Source organism: Zootoca vivipara, chromosome 10 (genome assembly GCF_965207765.1).
Source record: "Zootoca vivipara chromosome 10, rZooViv2.hap1.1, whole genome shotgun sequence".
NCBI lineage: Eukaryota > Metazoa > Chordata > Lepidosauria > Squamata > Lacertidae > Zootoca > Zootoca vivipara.
Genome location: NC_142593.1, coordinates 31,371,210 through 31,395,680, shown reverse-complemented (window position 1 = coordinate 31,395,680; position 24,471 = coordinate 31,371,210). Strand labels below are relative to the sequence as shown.

At 39.5% G+C, this 24,471-nt stretch overlaps 1 protein-coding gene across 15 annotated transcripts in view; it reads left to right on the top strand.

Annotated features, from left to right (window-relative positions):
* Window positions 1–24,471, top strand: part of XRCC4 (X-ray repair cross complementing 4) — a 113,173-nt gene that overhangs the window by 35,570 nt on the left and 53,132 nt on the right. For 14 of the 15 annotated variants that reach the window (XR_015946187.1, XR_015946186.1, XR_015946184.1 and 11 more), the window contains 3 exons: window positions 9,756–9,922; window positions 14,034–14,186; window positions 16,410–16,513. Coding sequence is in view for 7 of the 15 variants with exons in the window: in XM_088653023.1 (XP_088509149.1) it covers window positions 9,756–9,922; window positions 14,034–14,186; window positions 16,410–16,513 (424 nt within the window). In the remaining 8 variants the exon portion in view is untranslated. The remainder of the gene's footprint in view (window positions 1–9,755; window positions 9,923–14,033; window positions 14,187–16,409; window positions 16,514–24,471) is intronic. The other variant, XR_015946188.1, reaches the window with a different exon arrangement.

Genomic DNA, 24,471 nt, shown 5'->3' with positions numbered 1-24,471 from the left:
AATGTGTACAGAAGATGCGTTCTTGATTCTATCAAGCTGTTTGTAACTCAGAGTGCAGCTGCAGAAATGATCATTCTGTCTTCTTGTGCTCTGTATATAGTAACCAGGGTACGCCAATCCAAAATACGGCTTGAGTTAAGTAACTTAAAATGATTATTTTCTAACTTTTGCTGTATGTAGCTGAAAGAAAAAGTAATGTTTCCTGTAAAAAATGATCTGAGTAAAACACTAAAAGTTTGGACACGGTTTTTCTCAAATGTGTACTTTGTATACAACATACATTTCAGGTTAAGCCCCTAATAAATAAATCAATGAAATGACTCTCCCTTGGGTACCACCTTTGTTAACCTTGGCACAGCTGTTGTAATTCAACTTGCACACACAAATATAATTGAAGTCCTTCACATGGCAGATTTTCTGTAACTGCTGCTTAATGGCCAGGCATTGTAAACATATATACCCCCTCTGAAATCGTACTGATTCAAAATGCTTTCAAACTTTTTTCAGCTGAAATTCATACTTCTTGTCTGTGTGGTGGCCGATATTGTACTAAGGTTGAATTAGATCTTTGTTTTTAATGACCATTAATGGCTAGGTACTGGGCAGCAGGGTCATTATTTGCATAGTTACCACAAAATACCACCGTGTACTTCACTGAAATTGAACAGCAACGTCTCTGGAAACAGTGATAACGCTGGCTTACTAGCACATTATATCCTGCCAGACTGTGACTGCATATTCTGATCTTGAAAGCTAAATGGGATCAGAGTCTTGGAGGCGAGACATCCAGCGAAACTCCTTTTTTACTGCATGAACTGCTGTTGATCATTCTGCATGACACTCTTTGTTCAAACCCTGTGTTTCAGGAAAGGGAAGCATGTGATGCCATTCATGGACTTGTCACTGAAAACAGCATTGTGTGCTGTAATCTCCCCTGTTGTCTCCCTGTAACTTTTAGTGAGAGAAACATGACATGGCATTATGTATTTCCCCACTCCTGCTCTACAGTGCAGTGATGGCACATCAGTCAGGTAGAAGGAACCTGCGACCATCCAGAAGGGATGTTTATATGTGATGTTAGCATAGCCTTCCTCAACCTGATGTTTTGGACTTTAGCTTCCTTCATTCCTGACCATTGGCCATGCTGGCTGGGACTGATTAGACAATGTCTAGAGCGCCAAAAGTTCTCTGAACCAAGAGAGCCAGCAGAGCAGGTTGTCCTGCTGCAGGTTGCCTGGGCCACTCATTCACTTCCTCTTATTCCACTGTAGTTTGCAGCGCCACCCATCTGCGGCCAAGCAAACTGTTGCATGATGACACTTGTACATTTTCATTACATAGTAAGAAATGCTTACATGTTAATTTGGTAATTTATCACCCTTCCAATTTTTATTTAAGTAAATAAATTTGGTTTTTTTCCAGTCAAGTTAGAGTGCAGCCCTCTTATACTGGACATGCTACTCTTATTTAGCATAAGACAGTCTTCTCCAAGCTGGCATCCTTCAGATCTTTTGGACTAAAATTCCTATTAGCACTGGTAGCTAGCACACGTGCTGTATAGAGGCTGATGAGCAAATAGAGAGAGGTTGAGAGAAGTAATGAATGGAAGACACAACTGGTGCATTAAGAAAACCTAAGAATTGGCTATTATATTAAGCATGTATGTTACATGTGGGTTCAGGGACTGTTTCTCCCCTTCAAAACAAAGAATCTGAAAACTTGTGTTTTACAGTGGCAAAGTGGTCTTGTAATCGACTATAGAGAAGGGTACACAATCTTATTGCATTCAAGTTTATCTTTAGTCGAGGATATTTGTTTCAGTAAGGAAAACTGTTGCTGACCTCTTGCACAGCTAGCACTATCCAATTGGTTTTGATAGAAATGTTGTTTTCATAGTTGCCAGAATTTCCTCTTGTTTCACTGTGAAGTATCTCCCAGTTTTACTCAAGAGAATTTTATGACACAATCCTAATATTGCCTGTTGAATTAGTTTTGCTTTGTAGGCTAGAAGAAAATATTGCATGTTAACCAATCTACGGCAATGTTTTCCTTATGTATTCCAAAAACTGCCTTCCAGTTTCCTATGTTCTTTCATTTTCCTCCTTCTCGTCTGAAATAGCCTTCTCCCACAAAACTGACCAGTAGAAAATATTTGCCTTTAGATTTGTTGAAAGGCGATAGAAACTGTAAAACTTCCTCTTACTGTCCACTCACCATGATATTTCCTACCAGTATGAGGGCAATGTCCATCTGCAATCCTTAGTGCCAGCTAGCCTTTGGGGTTGCAGAAATATTTTTTCTGCAAGGATAAGGAGTCTCTATCAATAACGTACAATCTCTCCTAATCTTCCCACCATATTATTGAAATGTTTACACGTGAACTTCCCAATATATTAATATAGAAAGTGATGATTCAAAAGCCTTAAAATAATACTGAATGTGCCATTAAGGTAAGATGGGGAATATGCAGGATAAATGATTCTGAGGAGATATGGAGGGCATTTGTAGAATTTGTACTATTAAAATGGACAGGGGTCAAACAATCACAAGAGGTGTTGAAATTTTGGGAGGTTGGATAGTTACAATGGAATGGTCTCAGTGGTGGGGTGCACATTTTTATTCTTATTTATTACTTTGTCAATATATTTTTTAAAAAAATGTATAAAAATAAGATAAAAATTTAATAATAATAAGTTATTAATAATACTAATAATCCTGAAGGCTAAGACTCTAAGGCTAAAGTCTTTGGAGAAGTTAGTACTTACTAATACATAATTTACTAGACAATTCTAGCTGGATGCAGTTTGGAACTTCAGTAGGATTTTGTAAAATATTATTAGTATTATTACCATTAACAATTCAATTTATATCCTGCCTTTCTTCCTGGAGGAGCCCAGTAAAAAGCACCAAGAAAACAGGCTATAGTTATTTGAAATGAACATAATGTTATTACTCATACTGGAAAATTGTTTGTAGTACTCAATTTAGAAACATGTATATTTTGCCTCAGTCTAGGCATTATCTCATGCTTATTCATATTCACGGGGGTATACATTGACTTTCCACGCTAGGAACCAAAACACAAAAATGTAAAAGCCTCCACAATGGTTGAGATTTTCACTTTCTGATTACTGTATATTCAAAAGGAGTTGGGTTTAAATTACTGCACACCACTGCCGTATTAATTTCAGTGGTATGTTTAAGAGGTACTTTATATAGTTTCCATTACTTCTCAAATGAAAAGGTCAACACCTGAAAGGGAAGTAGTTCCCAAGACATGTTCTCTGCATACCTGACATTTATTATGCTAGACGTTTCAGTTGTGTTTTATTAAGGCTTTTAAAAAAATCAGTCTGGCTTTGCCTTTTTATAAATATGGCCAATTGAGATGTAGTTTTAACATGCTCCTATTTATGTAGCTGCTACTACATCATATGTTGGTGTGCTGTTGCTTTTCTTAAAAGTGCTAGAAGTCTTAATTATTACTTTTGCCAACTTTGTGTGCTTCGACAGCATATTGCAAGCACAAATCTATATTTATATAGCTCACATACTGGTTGCGACCGTTGATGGTCTGATGCTGTTAATTGACTGCTTATTATTTGGCAACCTTGAGAGGCCAGTGTGAAAACTGGTTTGTTACACCTGTTATAAGGCTAGGGTTGACTGCCTGAGGCTGCCTTAGGCAAAAGGTAAAATGGTTTGTTTCCATTCTGATATATGGAAGCTAGCTGGCCTTGCAGTCTGTTCTTTCTTCAACACAAGAGTCTTCCACTTCACCTAAGGGGCTAATTTAGGGGTGTGAGAGAGGCTTGCACACACTCCCATGCGAGTATAATAAACATTAACAGCTTGCCTCTTGCTGTAGCAATTTGCAGCAAACCAGAGTCGTCATTTCTGGGCATGTGGTGAGGTGTGTTGCAGAGGGTTTCCCTTGCCCTCCCAGGGCTGGTAACTCACCAGCTTGCCTTGCTTTTGTCTGTCTTCCTGCTTACTTCCTACTTAAATCTGGACCCATCTTTGTGTCTGCTCATACAAGCCGGATGCTTCTTCTGAAATTCTACTTGGGTATTCTTCAATTCAGGGGCGTAGCTAGCTGCTCTGGCACCCGGAGCAGTGGGGGTGGAGCGATCCACACACAGGGGATCACCCAGGGTGGCACCATGGCGATCTGCCCAGGGGGGCACCGCCGCAAGCTGCCCACGGAGTCTTCCTGGTGGACGCAAGCCATTGCCATTTTGGGCAGCACAGGGCCCTGAGCCACCCCACGATATGCCATTTTGTCACCCCCACAGGGATGACACCTGGGGTGGCCCGCACCTCCCCTTCTTACGCCCCTGCTTCAATTCTGTCCATGGGTTGTGCATGCCAGCCAGCCCTGTTCCCTCCATCGCTGACCTTCCTGGGCATTTGGCTGAATACAGTTAGAGTGCACCTTGCAAACAGGAACCCAGATAACACAGGGCGCTCTCTCTCTCTCTCTCTCTCTCTCTCTCTCTCTCTCTCTCTCTCTCTCTCTCTCTCTCTCTCTCCCCTCTCTCTCTCTCTCACACACACAAACACCACTACAGATCTTCCAGTGGAGGAGGAGATATCACATACAGATGCCCCTATATGCTCAAACAGTACACATGCTTGGGGCCCCTGAATCCTTTGCTAAATATCACCCAGCTATTAACCTTCTAAACAACTTATGTAGCTTGAGCCTCTTTTTTGCTATAACAACAACAACAACAACAACAACAACAACAACAACAACAACAACAACATCAGCAGCAATATTTATACCCTGCCCATCTGGCTGGGTTTCCCCAGTGGTGGCTCCCAACAGAATATTAAAAACACGATAAAACATCAAACATTAAAAACTTTCCTAAACACAGCTGCCTTCAGATGTCTTCTAAAAGTCAAATAGTTGTTTATTTCCTTGACATCTGAAGGGAGGGCGTTCCACAGGGCAGGAGCCACTACCAAGAAGGCCCTCTGGTAATATTGGGAATGTTGTGTGTACTGTTTTTGTTGTACCTCTTTGGTTTTGATTTTATGCTTTATTACATATTTACACTGCTTTCATTGTAAGCAGCCTAGAGAACTTTGTGTGAGGGGGATGATGAACAAATGCTGGGGTTGTGTGGGGAGAGATATATGGCCCATCCTTTCCATGCGCATTCATTGTAATTTCTGAACAATTGCTCTAGGAAGCCAACATGAATACATTCTGTGCATATGCAGCCTCTGTTCAGATGGCCATTCATAGAGTAGGCATGTCCAGCTGCTGATAGACTTACTTCCACCACAACCCGCTCCATGTTCAGAACACAGATCCCCTCCTTAAATGCAAACCAACTAGCTTTCCTATGAAAGAGAAAATGAGGAAACCACACAAACATCAATGCTCTGTCTTAAAACAAACCCCTTATAACCCAGCTCAGCTTTTGCTGATGCGACTCCTAGAATACTGTGACTGAAGTTTTTAGACTTTTTTACTTTCTTTCCAGAATTTTCAGACTAAAGGCTAGTTTAGCTTTTATATTTTTTGTGAGTGTGTTGCGTAATAACACGGGTTCTTTGCCGCACCCAGCAATGACATGGTTGCTGTTGAACATTATCCCTGGAGATGGTGATGGCACAGCTTAAAAAAACACGTATCAGGACCACTGACTGATTAACTTAGGAAATCAAATGGCATAATGTTTTCCAGATGGATGTTTTGTGAAAACAAGTTTTTCATTGTGTAAATTTCAAACAGGAACACTTGGAAAGTGATTTTAAAAACACGATATAATGCTTTTATTGTTTAAGTTTCTTGCCTCGTAACTTGTTGCATTGATGTGGCATTTTGTTATTTGAAATGTATCAGTTGCATTCAATGTTTTACATAGAAAAGTGGGGTATAAATATATTGTGATTTTTAAGAAAGAGTGCTCGTTGAGGCAGGATTATGTACGCAAACATTTCTGATATATTTTCCTATTTTTTTAAATAAAGAATGTTATGAAATGGTTTTCTCCGCATGATACAGTAGCAGCAGCAGCTCACGTGGGGGGGGGGGAGATAGAGCATGAATCCCCCTTTCTTCTTCCAGTGGTGTAGGATGGGAGGAGCAAGACAGTGGCGAGATCAGGTAAGCTCCGGGGCGGCAATGGTCATGTCCTGGAAGTGTGAATCTACCTGTGGGACACTACTGCTGCTTCTAACCCAATTGGCCCCCAGACTTGCCCTGTCCTGGCACATGCAGCCCTGCCACTGGCAGTACGCTCTTGCTGGTCTACAACCCCCCCCCCCCCCAATAAGAGAACTTTAACAAATTCTGCTCCCATTCCCGTTTTTCCTTCGAATTCTCTGACATCCCCAGTGAAGAGTAGTTGAGCTTTTCCCCGTAAATAAAAGCAACAGTTGGCTCATTATGAAGAAAACTATATTTAATAAGCTGCTGAATATGAAATATTTGGGGTGGTTGGAGCTGGTTTATTGTCTCTGTGTAATTTATGTAGAATGCAGAATATTGCAGGTGAGGTCTTCCTCTTCCTGGCATCTTAATTATGGCAGAAACTGAACTCCATGGAATTTTATGCTCTCTGTGAAGCTATTAAAGGTACAGAAGACTTCTTGGGGACTGGTGGGAAGGTTGTCTTATTGGGAAAGGGGACTTTCTTAGATGAGGGTTTGATAATGGGATGGATCAAAACAATGTGCCCAAAATCAAGGCCTTTTTATATCAACCACTCAGTATTCTCAGTGGAGAGGTTACATTAAGTGATATGTTTGAATGTTGAATGTGTAAGTGTATGTCTAGAGGGAATGGATAAAACAGGCACCATTAGATGTACTGCTGGATAAGTGCTTAATGATTATTTTATTTGTATTTGTTTAAAAACCAATAAAAATGTTGTTTTTATATTTTTTTAAAAACCCCAATATACCCTCCACCCTCTTTTTCCTGTTTTGCTCCATTCTTTTCCTTCCTATGTCATGCAGCGGATAGAGCCTGGAAACAATTTGGTATAGAGATCTAGTATTTTATATTGTATGATACAATTGCTCACTCTGAATAAACCAACATCAAAGCAAAAGAAAGAAAAGCCTACAAAACCCAACACCCTGTGGTGTAGGACTGATTTGTAATTTGCTGAATTTTCTCAACCAAATATCTTTGCAATTGTAGCAATTGGAAAAGTTAGTATTTGGAAAAGGTAAATGTTATCAGGAGAAGCTTCATATCAGTTTCGCCCAAAGAGCATCAGTGCTCAATGAAGTCGTTGATTGGCTAGGCAAAAGATACAGGGTTTTAAAAATCCAGGCAGAGAGGCAATTCCAAACAAGCTATATAGGTGCATGCCCAATTAACTATAATCCTATAGCTGCTTACATATGAGTAAGCCTAATTGAATTCTATAGCGTTTTCTTCTGATTAGACAAGAGTACTATATAGGATTCTGCTCTTACTTGCTTTGCTCTGTCTCTGTTATGTAATGGGTATTTTTTTTAAAATATTTTTATTAAAGAGATTTCTTGAATTACAAAGGTGTGTGCAGTGTTTCTCATATTTTAACATGTATCATTATTATTTTTTTAAAAAGGTGGGGAACTTCAGATTGAGACATCATTTCCCCAGTGGGTCCACTTAGAAATGTCAGTGGAATATATATACTGGACCGGCAAAATCCTGGTGTTGGGTTCTTGTTAAATGTTTTGTTAGTACACTAAAAAGAGAAGTGGGAAACAAAGCAATTACATTTGCACATGGTACAAAATCAGATAGCTGCAAACAGCTAGAGGCAGTAGGAAGATATGAATTGATCTGTAGAGATTTCAGCAATGTGCAGAAATTAGTGAAATTTGTCTTGGGGGAAAATATGAAATAGGGAAGGAAAGGGAGGAGTTGGGACATCAGAAAAAAATAAATTCATGAACCACCTACATGTTGTAGGTAGGTGGTTCACCAGTAGGTGGTTCACAATTTTTTTTTTTCTGATGTCCCAACTCCTTCCTTTCCTTCCCCAGTTAATATTAGCAGGATGCGGCTGGCGCTGTGGGTTAAACCACTGAGCCTAGGGCTTGCCGATCAGAAGGTCGGCGGTTTGAATCCCCACAATGGGGTGAGCTCCCATTGCTCGGTCCCTGCTCCTGCCAACCTAGCAGTTCGAAAGCATGTCAAAGTGCAAGTAGATAAATAGGTACTGCTCCAGTGGGAAGGTAAACAGTGTTTCCGTGCACTGCTCTGGTTCGCCAGAAGCGGCTTGTCATGCTGGCCACATGACCTGGAAGCTGTACACCAGCTCCCTTGGCCAATAACACGAGATGAGCGCTGCAACCCCAGAGTCGGTCATGACTGGACCTAATGGTCAGGGGTTCCTTTACCTTTAACATGTTGTATAGATTTTTTTTCTCTGTTAAACCTGGCCTTTCAGTAATTCTGAAGCTAGAAAGTCAAAGCATAGTCTCCACCTGTTCAGGGATTCCCAAACTAAGGCCCGGGGGCCGGATGCGGTCCAATCGCCTTCTAAATCCAGCCCGTGGACGGTCCGGGAATCAGCATGTTTTTACATGAGTAGAATGTGTCCTTTTATTGAAAATGCATTTCTGGGTTATTTGTGGGGCATAGGAATTTCTTCATATTTCCCCCCAAAATATAGTCCGGCCCCCCACAAGGTCTGAGGGACAGTGGGCCGGCCCCCTGCTGAAAAAGTTTGCTCACCCCTGTGTTATGTATTACTTAGACATATTTGCAATAGCTTCACCTTATAATTAGGTTTGTTGATCTTCTGAAAGCTATTTACAGCTATTCGAAACCTTGGATGCAACAGTGTGGTCTTCTATACTAGCATGGGGCCTGCCTTTGTTTGTTATGGGTGGTATTTAACCACACCTTACATGAGTAGAATGACTTCTGCTTGCATTATGGGACTTCCCTGCCTCTCCTCTCCCTGTGTGTGCCCTGTGCCATCCCCAAATCTGCTGCAGATGATTAGGGAAACCCACCAAACAAATTTAGGGGCATGTGCAGGGCTGCTTGCTGGTCAGTAATTAAAAATGAGAATTTTTGACAATGATCATTGTTGGTACAGTTATCTGCGGCAAATACCCATGACAGAAAAAGTGATGTAGGAACTTAAATTAGCTAAAGGCAGTGCTTTTTTCTGGGGGTACGCAGGGGTATGCATGCTCCTAAAATTTTTGTGAATCTAAGTTTGGCCTCATTGTCATCTTCGCTAGTGGATTACCTTAACTCTTGATAAAATGTAAAAAAAACTCAATGCCTATTTTCCCAAGCTCTTTGGATTGATAAATTGATTTATTAATAATTTCTGAGTTTCCCAATGACTTTATCAGTTAGCAAGATCTGAATGCACGTGCAATTTCTTGTGGCTTGTATTAGACCACTATGTTGGCAAAGACAGATTTGAGAGGTATAGCTTTATCCTATACAGATGCAATAAAGCCCTATCTTTAATATTTTATGGCACTTTGCTTATATTTCAGAAGGCAGCACACAATCTGTGTTTTATTGGAGTTCCATTTACAGTTGAAATGAAACTAATCCCTGCTCTAATGTCCATTTTCAAATATCAGTAGAGACCTTTCAGAGCAAGTCCTAGGAAGGAAAAGCTTTCACCAGTATACAAGCTCTATCTTCTTGCTGTTGTCATTTGTAACAGGAAAGTGTTTGTAGAGTGACCATTGAAGATGCCTGATTGAAAATGAGTATCCTGACCTTATCTAGCTAAGTAACTCATTGTTTCTTTTTGTCCTAGTTTAGACTCGGATCGCTGATGTTACAGAAAGTCTCAGGTCCAGCTGAAGTCATTAGTGAGCTGATTAGCTATTGCCTAGACTGCATAAAAGGACTACATTCAAAAAATGAGCATCTGCAAAAAGAGAATGAAAGACTTCAAAGTGATCTGGATGATGTGCAAGAGCAGTAAGTTGAAAATAAACTGCATGGCATATTCTTGATTTGATTTTTATTCTCATATCAATGAAATAGCCACAATAATCTGTACTTCTAAAGTAAGGATGGATAATGGTTATTTTGATGATAAAGGGTCTTAAAATAGCCATCTTAAAAAATCTTAAGGGCTGTCAACTGGAAGATGGAGCAAGCTTGTTTTCTCCTGCTCCAGAGGGTAGGACACGAACCAATGTCTTCAAGTTACAAGAAAGGAGATTCCGACTAAACATCACAAAGAATTTTTGTCACAGTAAGAGCTGTTCGGCAGTGGAACAGACTTCCTCGTGAGGTTGTACTGTAGACTCTCCTGGAGGTTTTTAATCAGCGGTTGGATGGCCATATGTCATGGATGTGTTAGTTGATTCCTGCATTCCAGGGGGTTGGATTAGATGACTCCGAGGTCCCTTCCAACTTCAGTTTATTGGGCCACTTTCATCTTATCACTGCCTCCAACCACTGGCCTAATAGCTCAACTGCCTCTCCTGATTCAGATGGTAAGATAAGATATCTTTATTGTCATTGTCCCCTTGCAGGAACAACGAAATTACTTGGTTGCTACATCCACTCAGATAAAGCATTCCGCATAATCCAAAATTACAAAACCTAATTAAAAACAGTAAATATAATACAAAATAACAAGTAAAATAAGATGACTTCAAAGTCCAGTCTTTCCATTTAAGGCCAAAATCGCTCTAGAGAAGAAACTGTTCCTGACACGGCTCGTTCTTGCCTGCATTGTTCTATATCTCCGTCCCGATGGCAGGAGCTCAAAGAAATGGTGACCAGGGTGCGTTGGATCTCTTGATATGTCTAGTGCTTTTCTATGGCACCTGGTGGTGTAGATTTGTTCTAAGGTGGTGAGTGAGCAGCCAATAATGCTCTCTGCTGTTTTAATAATTCCACACAGCCCTGCTCTATCCTGAGAAGTACAGCTTCCGTACCACACACATAAACCATACGTGAGCATGCTCTGTATGGCACAGTGATAGAAGGCAAGCAGCAGCTTTTGTGGAAGATGGTTTTTCCTTAAAATTCTCAAAAAATACAGTCTCTGCTGCGCCTTCTTCACAAGCCTCTTTGTGTTAACACTCCAGGACAGATCCTCCTGTAACTCAATGCCTAGAAATCTAAATGTTGTTACCCTCTCCACACAAATTCCGTCAATCAAAAGTGGCTGGACCTTGTTCTTCTGTCTCCTAAAGTCCACCACAAGCTCCTTTGTTTTCTTTGTATTTATGAGCAAGTTGTTAACTCTGCACCACTCTGTCAGCCACTCCACCTCATCTCTATAGTCCGTTTCACCCTCCTTATCAGAGATGAGCCCGATCACAGTTGTGTCATCTGCAAATTTGACAACCCTATTTCTAGGGTGGGCAGCGACACAATCATAGGTATAAAGAGTATAAAGGAGCGGACTAAGCACACATCCTTGTGGTGTTCCTGTGTTAGTCCTAAGCATGTTAGACATATAAGGGCCCAACCGGACCCTCTGGGAGCGATCTGAAAGAAAGTCCAGTATCCACCCACAGAGTGATAGCGGGAGCCCCAGATTTCCCAATTCAGACGTCGCGGTACAGATAGAGGTGGTGTAATTTGCATATAGATGATACTTCACTCTGAATCTCCTGATGATGAAGGAAACTATAGTAGAAGTACAGTGGCCCCCAACCCCCTGAGACGTTCCAGAAGGCTACTGTGGTTAACAGTTTTGAGAGATCGAGGAGAGAGTGCAGTGTTGCACTGCCCCATCTCTCTCCCAATTAATGTCATCAACAAGGGTGACCAAGCCAGTTTCAGTGCCATGAGGAAGCCTGAAGCCAGACTGGAATGTAATCTAGAAAAAAAGGGGAGCAATACAGATAAAATGAGGACATAAGGCAACAAGGATGAAAGTAACACATCGAACTTAAATTTGGAAATGTAAAAACCCCACCTTGTACTAGATACAAGTTTTTGGTTGTCTTCTAAGATGGTAGAGCTTGTTCTTCAATGAAAAAGAAGCTGCCTGGTTTTTGTGACTTTCATATTCCTTGCATGCCACTACTCCATGCTAAACCAGGAATCTGCTGGTGTTAATTTAAATCTGTTGCTTTTAGCAATAATAAAAGCAGACTTCCATCTGCCGAGCTTTGGTTTATCCTCCAGATAGCTATAATTCAGAAATTTGTAGGGATTTTGTTTCTTACTGAAAGCAGTTGTAGAAGTATTTTCTGCAAATGATAAGGTCCTATGACTGATATATAAAGAAGACTGAACTTTCTGAACCTTGCTGCTACAGAATAGGAAAAAATCTCCAATTATCAGTTTGTCCTTATTTTCTGAAACATTTTTTTAAAATTTGCTTCCCCAATGAAATGTGTAAGGATGCTCCTTTTACTATTAATCTTCACATTTTACTGTTTCTGTTCAATTTCCCCACCCCTGCTAAAGAGTGTGAGGTTTGATTTATAGTTGATTAGTACATATGATCTTTCTTTTAAGAGTTATTGAGCTGATCTACATGCTAATAATACACACCCATTTGCATTTGCATTTAAATTAGATGAATTATTTATCAGCTGTTGAACACACCAAGGCAGACAGTGTTAATAGTTCATAAGATTATTTTCCCATTATGGAATTTAATCTGTAAAGCGGTACAATCTATATTTGCTAATATTTTAAACTGGGCTAATGACCTAAAGAGCCTAATACATTCTGAAACATCAGCTTAATATCTTGGGCCTTTATGGTTTAATGTGCACAAAACCCCTGAATTTTAAAATTTAAATTTATATACAATAGGTGAAATCAGTGGGCCTACTCAGAGTAACATTGAATTTCACCCAATAGCCGCAATCCAGTATGACAACATATTCCATTTTTGGAGCTGGTTTCTCCACTTGGGTAAACTTGGAAGCCTGCTGCCATGCCTCATGCTGTTGATGTAAGCATCTAAGACAATTTAGAGACCTCTCTTACTTTTTATCATAAACATGAAATGTACATTTGTATTTTTATTAATATTTTAAAGTTTTTCAGTTATAAAAATAAAGTGAAAAGGATAAGAGAGAGAAAAAAAACATAATACAATATATGGTTTTATATATGAAGCTTATCTATGCTAATACTTATATGATTATTATTAACCTGCTATACTCTGTATAAACTCATTCCAAATAACAGTATATTTATCCAAACAAAGTCTGCATCTAAAAGCAATCTGTTCATATGTTGTAAGTGCTGTAATGATTTCAATCCATTGGTTAAAGGGAACCATAATCCCCCCCTTCCAATTCATCAGTACCGTCTTTTGGCCATAGTTAGGGCACATAGAATCAATTTTCATTGTCCAGTTGTCAACTGGACAATATGACAATATGATAGGTATATAATTCAAAATAATATTTTCTTCTGATTTTTTTTGTTTTTCCATACAGTCAGACTTTTGTTCCTATACTACCTAGACAGTGGGACAGTGTCTTGACTTCTGTAAGCAGTGGTATCAATGGATCTTAACTAAGACTTATACAACAGAAAATCATGTTTAGAATCTATTAGACTCCACCACGTTTGTATAGAAATGGACCCAGGTGGCACTGTGGTTAAACCACTGAGCCTAGGGCTTGCTGATCAGAAGGTCGGCGGTTCGAATCCCTGTGACGGGGTGAGCTCCCGTTGCTTGGTCCCAGCTCCTGCCAACCTAGCAGTTCGAAAGCACGTCAAAATGCAAGTAGATAAATAGGAACCGCTACAGCGGGAAGATAAACGGCGTTTCCATGTGCTGCTCTGGATTGCCAGAAGCAGCTTTGTCATGCTGGCCACATGACCTGGAAGCTATATGCCGGCTCCCTCGGCCAATAATGCGAGATGAGCGCGCAACCCCAGAGTCTGTCACGACTGGACCTAATGGTCAGGGGTCCCTTTACCTTTACCTTACGTTTGTATAGAAAAGGACTGTCTAACACTACTTCTTGTTGGAGATTTAATAAGGATAATGCCTCTTTGAAACATATGTTCTTGCATATTCTCACTAAGTTTTGGGGAGAAAGTGTTGAAGTGTATAAAGCTGACAGTACGGAAATGTACATTTGTTTTTAAGGTTACAAAAATGTGTTGAAGCTAAAGAAGAACTAGAGATGGAACTTTATAAAAGATTTGTCTTGGTCCTCAATGAAAAGAAAGCTAAGATAAGAAGCTTACAGAAAAGTTTGAAAGAAGCTGAAGAAGCTGTCTTGGAAACAACACAAGCAAGGTACTCTTTATTACTTTCTTTGTGCTACTAAGCATCATGCTTAAAATAAATGTGGTTCTGTTTGGTTGACTCATCTAAGCTTTAGCAGAATGATCTTACAGCAAAAATTACTTTGTTGAGCTCTGAAGTGCAGGCACCTCTAGCAGTTCTGCAATTCAGTCTCATTAATGCCATCTAGAAGCAAAGTAATAAATCTGAATCTTCATTTGAAACTGTCAAACATTTTGTATATCACAGGCATGCCTGCCCGTCTTTTCTTAATCCTGGCTTTAAAAGAAGGATAAAAGTGTTAGCTAATGAGATACCTGATATGCAGACTGGGCTTTCCTTGAAAATATTTGTGATGATGGAATGGCTAAGACATAGCTAGGACAGAGGTTGATCAGGGTTAGCAAAAGTTTATTCCATGTAAATGCAGTAAAGTATTAGAGCTCGTTAACAATAATCTGAACTTGACGAAAGGAGCTATTGGTAGCTATTTCCCCCACTAAGAGTGGGGCTTTGTTTCCACTGAGGAAGCTAATTGGGACTGTAGAAGAATGTATTAGTAGGATTTGAAGCTGTATCACCATCTCTAATAGCAGATGACCTTGAAAACATCAAGCTTGAATAATTTTAGGTGTACAGTGGTACCTCGACTTACGAAGGTGATCCGTTCCGCGGCGCTCTTCGGAAGTTGAAAATTTCGGAAGTCGAAGCGTCCATTTTGCGCATGCGCAGACTGTGCGCGCGGCGAAAATACTTCCGGGTTAGCGGACTTCGGAAGTCGAAACCTTTGGAATCGAGGCATTTGTAAGTGGAGGTACCACTGTAAAATAAAATACCCTATTACTCTGGCTTGTTTCAAAAAATGCAACAGAAACAGGCACACATCGCAAATTTTGCATGTACCTTGTTTTTACTATTATGCATAGTATTTTCCTGGAAATGTGTTCAGGACCTTACTGTGGCTTCATAGGGGAGGGGAGAAGAAATCATGTAACTAGGGGTGGACAAATCAGTATATTTCTTCTCTTTGTACTTTTCCATCTGTTCATTCACAACACATTCATTTCATCTCATTTTGATATTTATCTGCATTATTTGTAAAGCACTAAGATTCTAAATATGTTTGTATGTATTTCCCCACACAATCCAAATTTCTAAATATATTTTTTCTCACAGTACACATAGATTTATTTTTTTATGTATTTTATCCTAAAATAATGCATTTGATGGTACTTTTTTGAACGGAAAAATACACTGAAAAATTTAGAGGAGAGCAAAATCTGAAAGCTTAGTTTCCAATCTGTGATTGAATCCGGAAGGTGAAGATCAAATAGGTTCATATTGAAATTCCCGGAATTAGTCGAGGAGGTGTGGATCAGGTCAGCCAGTCTTAGAATTCATTTTATCTTTCCTTTCTGTCCTTTTTCCCCCTCTTTGTTTTAGCAACATCACACATTACGTACTAAACTTTTTAATGAGAACCTGTTATAACTATCATATGTGAAGTAGCCTTTAGACATATGATAGTAACATTGACCTTCAACGTCTGGGTCAGGACCCACAGCTGGGTTGTGCCCTGACCTAAAGTGGGTCACACCAGCAGCAGCACCATCTTTTAAGGATTTGCTTTTTTAATAGAGAAACACAGAGAGAAAGTGGGGGAAAGTTAGGGAAAGGAGAAAATGAAAATGAAAAGAGAGAATGAGAAAGACAGCAGATAATGACTAAAAACGTATATATTGGGGAGGAAATGGGTTTCGTTGGAGGTTAGGACTAAGGTCATGAAAACGTTGAAAACTGCCAACTGAAAGGACTTTTGTGAAATCTTCACCACACTTACTTCATTTATTATACTTTTGACAAGGAACATTTTTTAAAAAAACACACACGTAACAACCATAAATGTTCTCTAAGCTGATGAATCAATTATTTTTTTCAAAGAAAAATGGTTAGAGAACCTGAGTTTGGTCAGATTTGTCTAAAACTTTCATAATCCAATCCAATCCAATCCAATCCAAATAAATTTATTGCACCAGCCATTGGCCATGACAAATCTGAATCAAAGCAAAAAGGGGTGTCACACCACAAATAATGGTCTCTATTTATATCTCTTATCCAGTTAATGCAATTCAAACAAATACCTGTTCATCTGCACTGCATATGCAGATGATGATATCATATCTATTGGTTAAAAATATATTTTAAAGAGAAGGAAATGCCTTTGTGTTTTTACAGGGACACCATGTCTACATCTGAAAGTAAAGTTGAAACAGAAGATTATGATGGAAGCACCGATGATGAAAGTGAAAATCCAACACAGCCATCCACATCAGCAGCAGGTGAAGTAGACGAACTTGTTTATATCAGAGATATCACAGGCATCCCTTTTATTTTACAGGAATGTTTCATGATGAAGGCCAAGCTGTCAGGCAGACTACTTTGCTGCTGCCGCCACCTGCTCTTCTCCAGCATCCTTTTTTTCTCCCTTCCTGCCTTCAGTATGTTGGGGCTTTCCTGGGCTGCCTCCAGTCACTTCAGGCAGCGGCAAAAGAGGAGGAAGGAGCAGTGGTGGAGGGGGCAGTGGCAGGATGCAACACTTTCTGTTTTGCTTCAAGCAGCAAAATGTATTGAGCCCGTCCTGTCTCCAGTCCTCATTTGACTAAGATTTGTACATGCTACTGGGATTACCCTCATGTTGAGGTCTGATTCGCACATATGCTGTTTTATCAAAGTGTTACTATGATGTGAATGCTACAATACTTGTCATGACGCTTCTAATGATTGACTTCTGAAATTCTTCTTAAGTTAAAAAACAAAAACTTCTCCCTTCACTGAATCCACACCAATCTGGAAGGTACTGAAAAAATACAATTTTATATAAAGAGGGGGGGGAGGCGACATTGATTAATGCAATTCCTAAGAGATAAAAATGATCAGAAATGGATTTAATGCTGTGCCAGAGTATTGTAATAATTGCCATTAAAAAGGCAGCATCTGTCTTTATGCTGAGTTCCAGTAAGTCTCATTCTGAAAGGCCTGGGAGCTCTCTTTCATCTTCATGATGATAAGCTCTCCCCAGGACACTTTCCCCTGCATCTGCATAGCATGACAGACACACTTTCAATATGGTGTTATAGATTTGTAAAACTTAGTGCAAGGGCTTTGTAAGACTAGGCAGGCTGGAAGCAATATGAATAATATTTTTATCCCTCCTTTATTAAGTTAAAATATAAAGGGACCCCTGACCATTAGGTCCAGTCGTGACCGACTCTGGGGTTGCGCGCTCATCTCGCATTATTGGCCGAGGGAGCCGGCGTTTGTCCGAAGACAGCTTCCAGGTCATGTGGCCAGCATGACAAAGCTGCTTCTGGCGAACCAGAGCAGCACATGGAAACGCCGTTTACCTTCCCGCTGTAGCGGTTCCTATTTATCTACTTGCATTTTGACGTGCTTTCGAACTGCTAGGTTGGCAGGAGCTGGGACCAAGCAACAGGAGCTCACCCCGTCACAGGGATTCGAACCGCCGACCTTCTGATCAGCAAGCCCTAGGCTCAGTGGTTTAACCACAGCGCCACCTGGGTCCCTATTAAGTTAAAATATAACCAGGTTCTAAAGTAGCAGAACGCTGGGGATATTGCTGTTCTTAAAATAAATTAAGAGTATTCTGAATGTTGCTGTTCTTAAAATAAATTAAGTTCAGGTTTCCATATTGCTCTATCTTTGCTCTGCACATTTGTTTCTCGTGGCAAATGTGGAATAGCCTGTTCATTATCTATAGCTTCACATGATGGACAGAAATGTAGGAGACCAAAGCTGTTAATTCCAAAACCTTTCTGCAGATGGATATTGCTATATAATAGACATTTGAAAGACAGCTCACTCTTGTGGAACCATATCAATTCCCTCCTCCTTTCAAAAAATTGAACCTGTCAACATAGGCTGCTATTAGTAGCAGCCTTTGGGGCTTATTGTATAAATTGGGTTTAGGGGGTGGATTGGCATGGCAGAATAGCGCACACAATGAGCTCTCTATTCAGCTTTGTAACAGTGGGAAATATTGAAACAAAAGTATGCAATACTTGAAGTGAAGGGTTTCTTTATTTCTACATTAGAAATAATTTCATCAATTAAAATAGCATTTGGGGTGCTGTTATTTCACATTAGGGTTCCAGCCATTTGATTTAAATAGCAATAGTTAGAGGATGTTTAGTGATTGTAATTTACCAAAAAAGAGAGAAAAAAGTCTAATTCTGTATTCCAAATGGCTTGAACCCCTTAACTACCAGGTCATCAATATATTTTGCAGAAGCCAAATGTGTTGAAACCAATGGGAATTTCTCCAATAAAATGGAAATGATCCAGCAGAAGTTCTGTTGCTAGTTTACAGTAGGGGTGGAGAAAGATTTTAAGCCCAAGGGCCACATTCCCTTCTGAGCAATGTTCTGAGGGCCACATGCTAAAGAGGCCAGAGACTTCCCTACTTGTAAGAAATCCCATAGTCAAGGAAATTTGGGAGGAGGTGGCAGTGGCTGAAATTATAGAGACACTATTTCCCTAAGAGTGTGCCTATGTGCAGCGTGTATATCATCTGATGAAGTGGACTGTGGTCCATGAAAGCTTATCCCTTAACAAATTTGTTGGTCTTTACCATAAGACTCTTTTTTCACTACCACAAACTAATAAAGGTACCTTTCTTGAAATTCAAACCATTCTAGTTTATTATGTTATGGTTGCTTGTTTGTTACTGTTACAATTATTGAACAATTACACATTACACAAAAATAGAATATGTCTTACTTGAGCAGTCCTTCAGAGAGTATATTATTTCTTTTGCAGAAGACTGAAGTGAACAAAGGAAACTTTTATAACGGTAAATCCTAAAGAACTTCATTATTTGTAGCAGAGAAAAAGATCTTTATTGCCACCTTCCTAAATGTCCGTATACTGACACTACTCCGTATACTGACACTACAATATCTCTCGCGATGAAACAAAAGCTTATAGTGAATAAAATTAGCAAGAACATAGTAGTCTTTTCAAGAAAAGAAATAAAGACTTCCTAGCACTTTACATAGGAAATTGCTCTTGCATTAATTTTTTAACCTATAAATAATGTTGAGGCAATGTCAGTTCTCTGACGTTTGGTCTTAAGTAGATTTGAAACAGACACAATGTGTGCATAGCATGAATTGGAAGGATCTTTGTAAATCATTTTACTTTCTCCTGTGTTCAAAACAAATTAGAGTGTAATGTTTACATGTCTCTCAGCTGTTTATAGCTCTTACCTGACTGCTTTCTTTGGCAAAGCATAGCCACTCTGGGAAGCAGTTTTATTTTGTTTACTTACGTTGCTACTCAGACTGGGCTGTTACAGCTGTCTTTCAGCAAAATGCTCCTCGGATCTCTGATCCGCAAAGAGTCATTTATCCTACTTTTTGTCATTCTTTCTCATAACATTTAAGTGTTGCTGTTTGGTACAAATTACTACTAAAAGCACTCTATTCATTACTTGGCTAATATCTGGTGCTTATTCACAGGTAGCTTTGACTGCATTTTCAGCAGTTGGAAAGACTTGGTTGGTTGATTTCTTCATTTTAAAATCTAAATTTACTATGTGTAAGCCATTGTACTTAACAAAGCAAGCTTCTCACTGCAGTAGCACACTGCTTATTTGTTGGACGACGTCATCTGGAACAATCTATTGTGCTGAAGAATAAAAGCACCACTGCTGGGTTGAAATGAAGTTAGCTATTAGAATATTCTGATTTTAGCTGATAATTCTGTGCCCTTAAATCAAGGGTAGCCGACATAGTGCCCACCAGAGGTTGCTGGATCACAGCTCCCATCCGCCTCATGGCCAATTAGTAGGAATGATGGGAGTTGTAGCCTAGCAACACCTGGAGGGTACCATGTTGGCTACCCCTGTCTTAAGAATAAGTAGTGGCATTCTAGGAATGAAAAGAGAATTACCAGTATTGCATGGCTCTAGGGTCCAAAGTAGACACTGCACTAAACATTCAGCTGCCATTGCAAATAATAGTTGTGCATCTAGTTACCTCCTTCACAATATCTAACAGAACCTACCTCCTGCTGTTGTGATAAATTGCATTTTCCTCCATCACCAGCAGCAGCCAATGATGATAGGCAGGAGCAGGGAAGAAAACAGCAACATTGCAACAGGAAGCCCTTCTCAAGGTCATCCTCCACTGGCACTGGACAACAGTCAAGTTGGCAAAAATTAACCCCGCCCTTCCCCTTTATGTTGGAAGGGCTGTGGAAGCTTGGTTCATTTATTTGGGTTTGGTGGGAATGCCCCCATGTTAAAAACTGTTGGAATAGAGTATTCTCCATTATGTCTGCAATTGCAGGCCAACCTCTTTCTCCAAATCCTGCCTTAGCCCGACTATCTTTGGACATAGACGTAGGTTCCACCCTGCTACATAGAGAACTAGTAGGCATCTTACTGACTGCAGCATGATTAGTGATAGCTCAGTGATGAAAGAAGCAGATTGAAATACCTCTGAATATATGGGGGAATAATATCTGGGATACAGCAATGTCTGAGGATCTCGTCAGACAAAGGAAGGCAATTAAAGACATAAGAAATAATACACCTTCCAAGACACATAGGCCCCTTTAACTATGTTAATGGCCAAAATCAAGACCTTGTTAAACCAACTGCTCAGTATTCTCATTGGAGAGGATACATTAAATAATATGCTTGAATGTTGAATGTGCAATTGTATGTCTAGAAACAAAGGATAAAACACCATTAGATGCACTGCTGGATGTGTGTTTAATGGTTATTGTATTTGTTTAAAAACCAATGAAAATTGTTTTTAAAAGTACCACTAGATATTGTTGAGGAGCTGGAACAATATTGGGGTACCTTTGACCAAATTATTATGGAATAAGTGTTGATAGTATAGTTCAGGCATCCCCAAACTGCAGCCCTCCAGATGTTTTGGCCTACAATTCCCATGATCCCTAGCTAACAGGACCAGTGGTCAGGGATGATGGGGATTGTAGTCCAAAACATCGGGAGAGCCGAAGTTTGGGGATGCCTGGTAGAGATTTGTAAAGTATATTCCTCAAGTCTGTGCACATGTGTGTGTATATATAAACACGGAGAAAGCCAAAAACCAGTAGACAGAAATCTGGAACATGGGAAGCTCCTTTATACCATGTCAGTTGGTTGGTCCAGCTAGCTTGGTACTGACTGGCAGCAGCTCTTCAGGCAGGAGACATTCCCAGTCCTACCTTGAGATGCTGGGGACAGAACTTGAGACCTTCTACATTCAAAGCAGATGCTCTACCTTTCAGAAATGGCAATATGTCTTTAATGTGATATTTCAAATAAGTTTTCATATTCAGTTCTGAGAGAAGATGCAAAGTCTTAATTGCTCTGGTGTTAAGTTGGTGATTTATTTTATTTAAGAGTATTGGAACATGGCTCCTTTTAGAGTGGTGTTTGTTAAATTGTCTTTTGGTATCCTTGGGTAGCAAGATCAACATAGCTGTGTTATTATGAGTAAAAGCAAGTTTGGAGAAAATAACAGGTGTCCCGGTAGTGAAAAGTCAATGAAAGAGTAAATCACTGGGACACACTTATTTTCTTTCTAGGTGAGATTGAAATAAGAGCCCTGAAATGAGCCTAAATAGGCAGCAGTGTAAGCTAGCAGCAAAGCAGTGATCAGCTTCTTAAATGAGAATCCTGAGTTGCATCAGGGCATGACCTCCTAACGGCTGACATTTGACCCTCTAGTCAGACAGCTCAGTTGGGCATTCTCTCAGGCCTGAAAAAGATTTATTATTTCAAATACGATGACTGGGAACATAGAATGACCTGTGCTTTGGAAACCAGTGGGACTTTCCTTGAGGGGCACAGGCAAGAGAGTAAAGAGTACGTAGAAATTAATGTTTGTAAGCTAGGAAATTAAGTGGGACTCTGCGCAGAGGAAGCATTTCTTAACCTTCGTAAATATGCAGACTGTTAAATAAAACAAGGAATCTCTCAGATGTGTAGATACACGTTCTGAATTTTGTCAGAAATTGGTAAAACTAAAACTAAGTTATGTTGTTTTAAGGTTTTGTTAATAGCTAAAATTCCTATTCCTATATTAATCCAAAAATAACATCTTCAGAAAGTATACTCCTACAGGCCTTTACAGTCATACAAATAAAGAAGAAACACAAGTGAATAAGTAGATGCAAATGATAAAGGGGAAGAGAGAGAGTTGTATATTTTTAGAACCCACCTTATTTCTGTGACTACTTTGCTTTAAACTGCATTTGACATTGTGTTTAAATTGATGTAATTGGAATTGGACGGGAGGAGCATGTGACTGTTGGTTCTGCTATATCTTGGTGGCTTTCGATACCATCAACCATAGTATCCTTCTGAGCATATGGATGTGGAAGAGAGCCTTCTCAGTGGCTGCTCTGAAATTTTGGAACTCCCTAGAGACACTAGACTGGTTTCCTCCTTGTTCTTCCACCGACAGACTTTCTTGTCCCAACAGGCTTTTGGGAACTGATCGCTTTTAATGAAAGAGCTGTTTCCGTGCTATTTTTATTGTAATTATTGGTATTGTTTTAATAGATTTCATATATGTATATAGTTTTAATTCTATCAACTTTTAATTGTTTTCAATGATTGCATTTTCTACGTTTTTAGCATTTTTACTGTTATCTGTAAGCTGCCTTGAATTCTGTCAGGGGAAAAGTTGGGTTATAAATAATTATAATTATAATTATAATTATAATAAAAAAATCTAGTCAAGACCTTGATGTAAGTTTACATCACTCGACAGATTGCAAGAAAAAGTCAGCAAAGCTGCATTGAAAACATGAACTTTATAAGTTAAAGATTTATGGTGGGTGGGAATGTTTAATTTGGGGCATTATATTAATGAGCATCTTATCATTCAACAACTTTTGGTTTGTCAAAATATGACATCAAGAAAATGTTTCTACTGTCATTGTAGTCACTGCTACTTCTGCTGACCATTTAAAAGAAAATAACGGGGGGGGGGGGAATCAACTTGTGGGCTAGAAGTTTCAGATAACAAAATTATAATTCCTCAGCTTTCAGCAGCTTTGTAATGGATCTTTTACCTCCAGTCTATGTCACAGAGGTTTTAAAGCACTATTATAAAGCTTTCATTGTACAGTGAAACAGTCTCTTTTTTTTGTAGCCAAAAAGTTTTTGAAAGTTCCCATCATGTTTTTTTTCTTGATGAAGGGAGGGGGGTTCATTTTATATCTTAAATGTTTCATTTTGACAATATGACAGCTTATGTCACTGTTGTTAATATTATTGGTTTTAAAAGCATATTTTCCCCATAAAGCACTGAACTAGGGCTGAGGAACCTGTCTAGCATGCCTAGTGGTCAGAGATGATGGGGTGTAATCCAGCAACATCTAGACATCCATAGGTTCCTCATACCTGCTTTAATGAATAAAGTATCGCTATAACTAAGCACCAATTTGCTGGATCCAAGAGTTCTCTTCTCCAATGGAAGGAAGGAGGGCAAGTCTCCTTTTGGAGGTAGCTACCTTTGGATGTTTAAAAAAAAAAGAGTGTAGATCCTCTCCTAAGAATACTTTTATATCACTGTATACATGGAGGTGAAATTTGTTGGGCCTTTCCCTGTAAAGTTGGTTGGGGAAAATCTCCCTCCCAGTTTTGGGGGCTTTCTGGTCATGCCTCCAGCCTTGAATCTGCATAGCAGCTGAAAGGATGTTCAAGTGGGCACTTAGGCACCAGCAGGAAAGAGGACATGGATCTGTCTGAAATCTGCATATGCTAATTATATGTATAGATGTAAATCTACCACAATTTAACCAGAAATACATCTTACCAAAGTGGGGAAGACTTTAACCTGTCTAAGGTCCTCCATCTTCTGTCCAAGTGCTATTTATAGGCAATTTCTCTCCTTTCTTATATTTCCCCCTTTATTTATTTCAGCCGTTTGTATACCACTAAATCACAATCATCTCTAAGCTGTAGATAGAAGACCCAATACTGCAAAAATGAGTTGAAGCTATAAAATCAGAATTCAGTTTAAAAGCCTGATGGATTTTATTTTTAAGTGCATTCAGTGCCAGAAGTTCAACAGGGAGCCTATCTAACCTCAACTGCAGGGGAGTTCTACAAAATTCAGCCCACAATATTAAGCACACAGCTCCTTGTGGATCTGTGCTATGAAAGTAACTAACAGTGACTTTCACAAATATCTCAGTGATTGAGCAGGGATATAAGGGATTAGGTGGTCTCTTCCTGGACCTAAGTTGT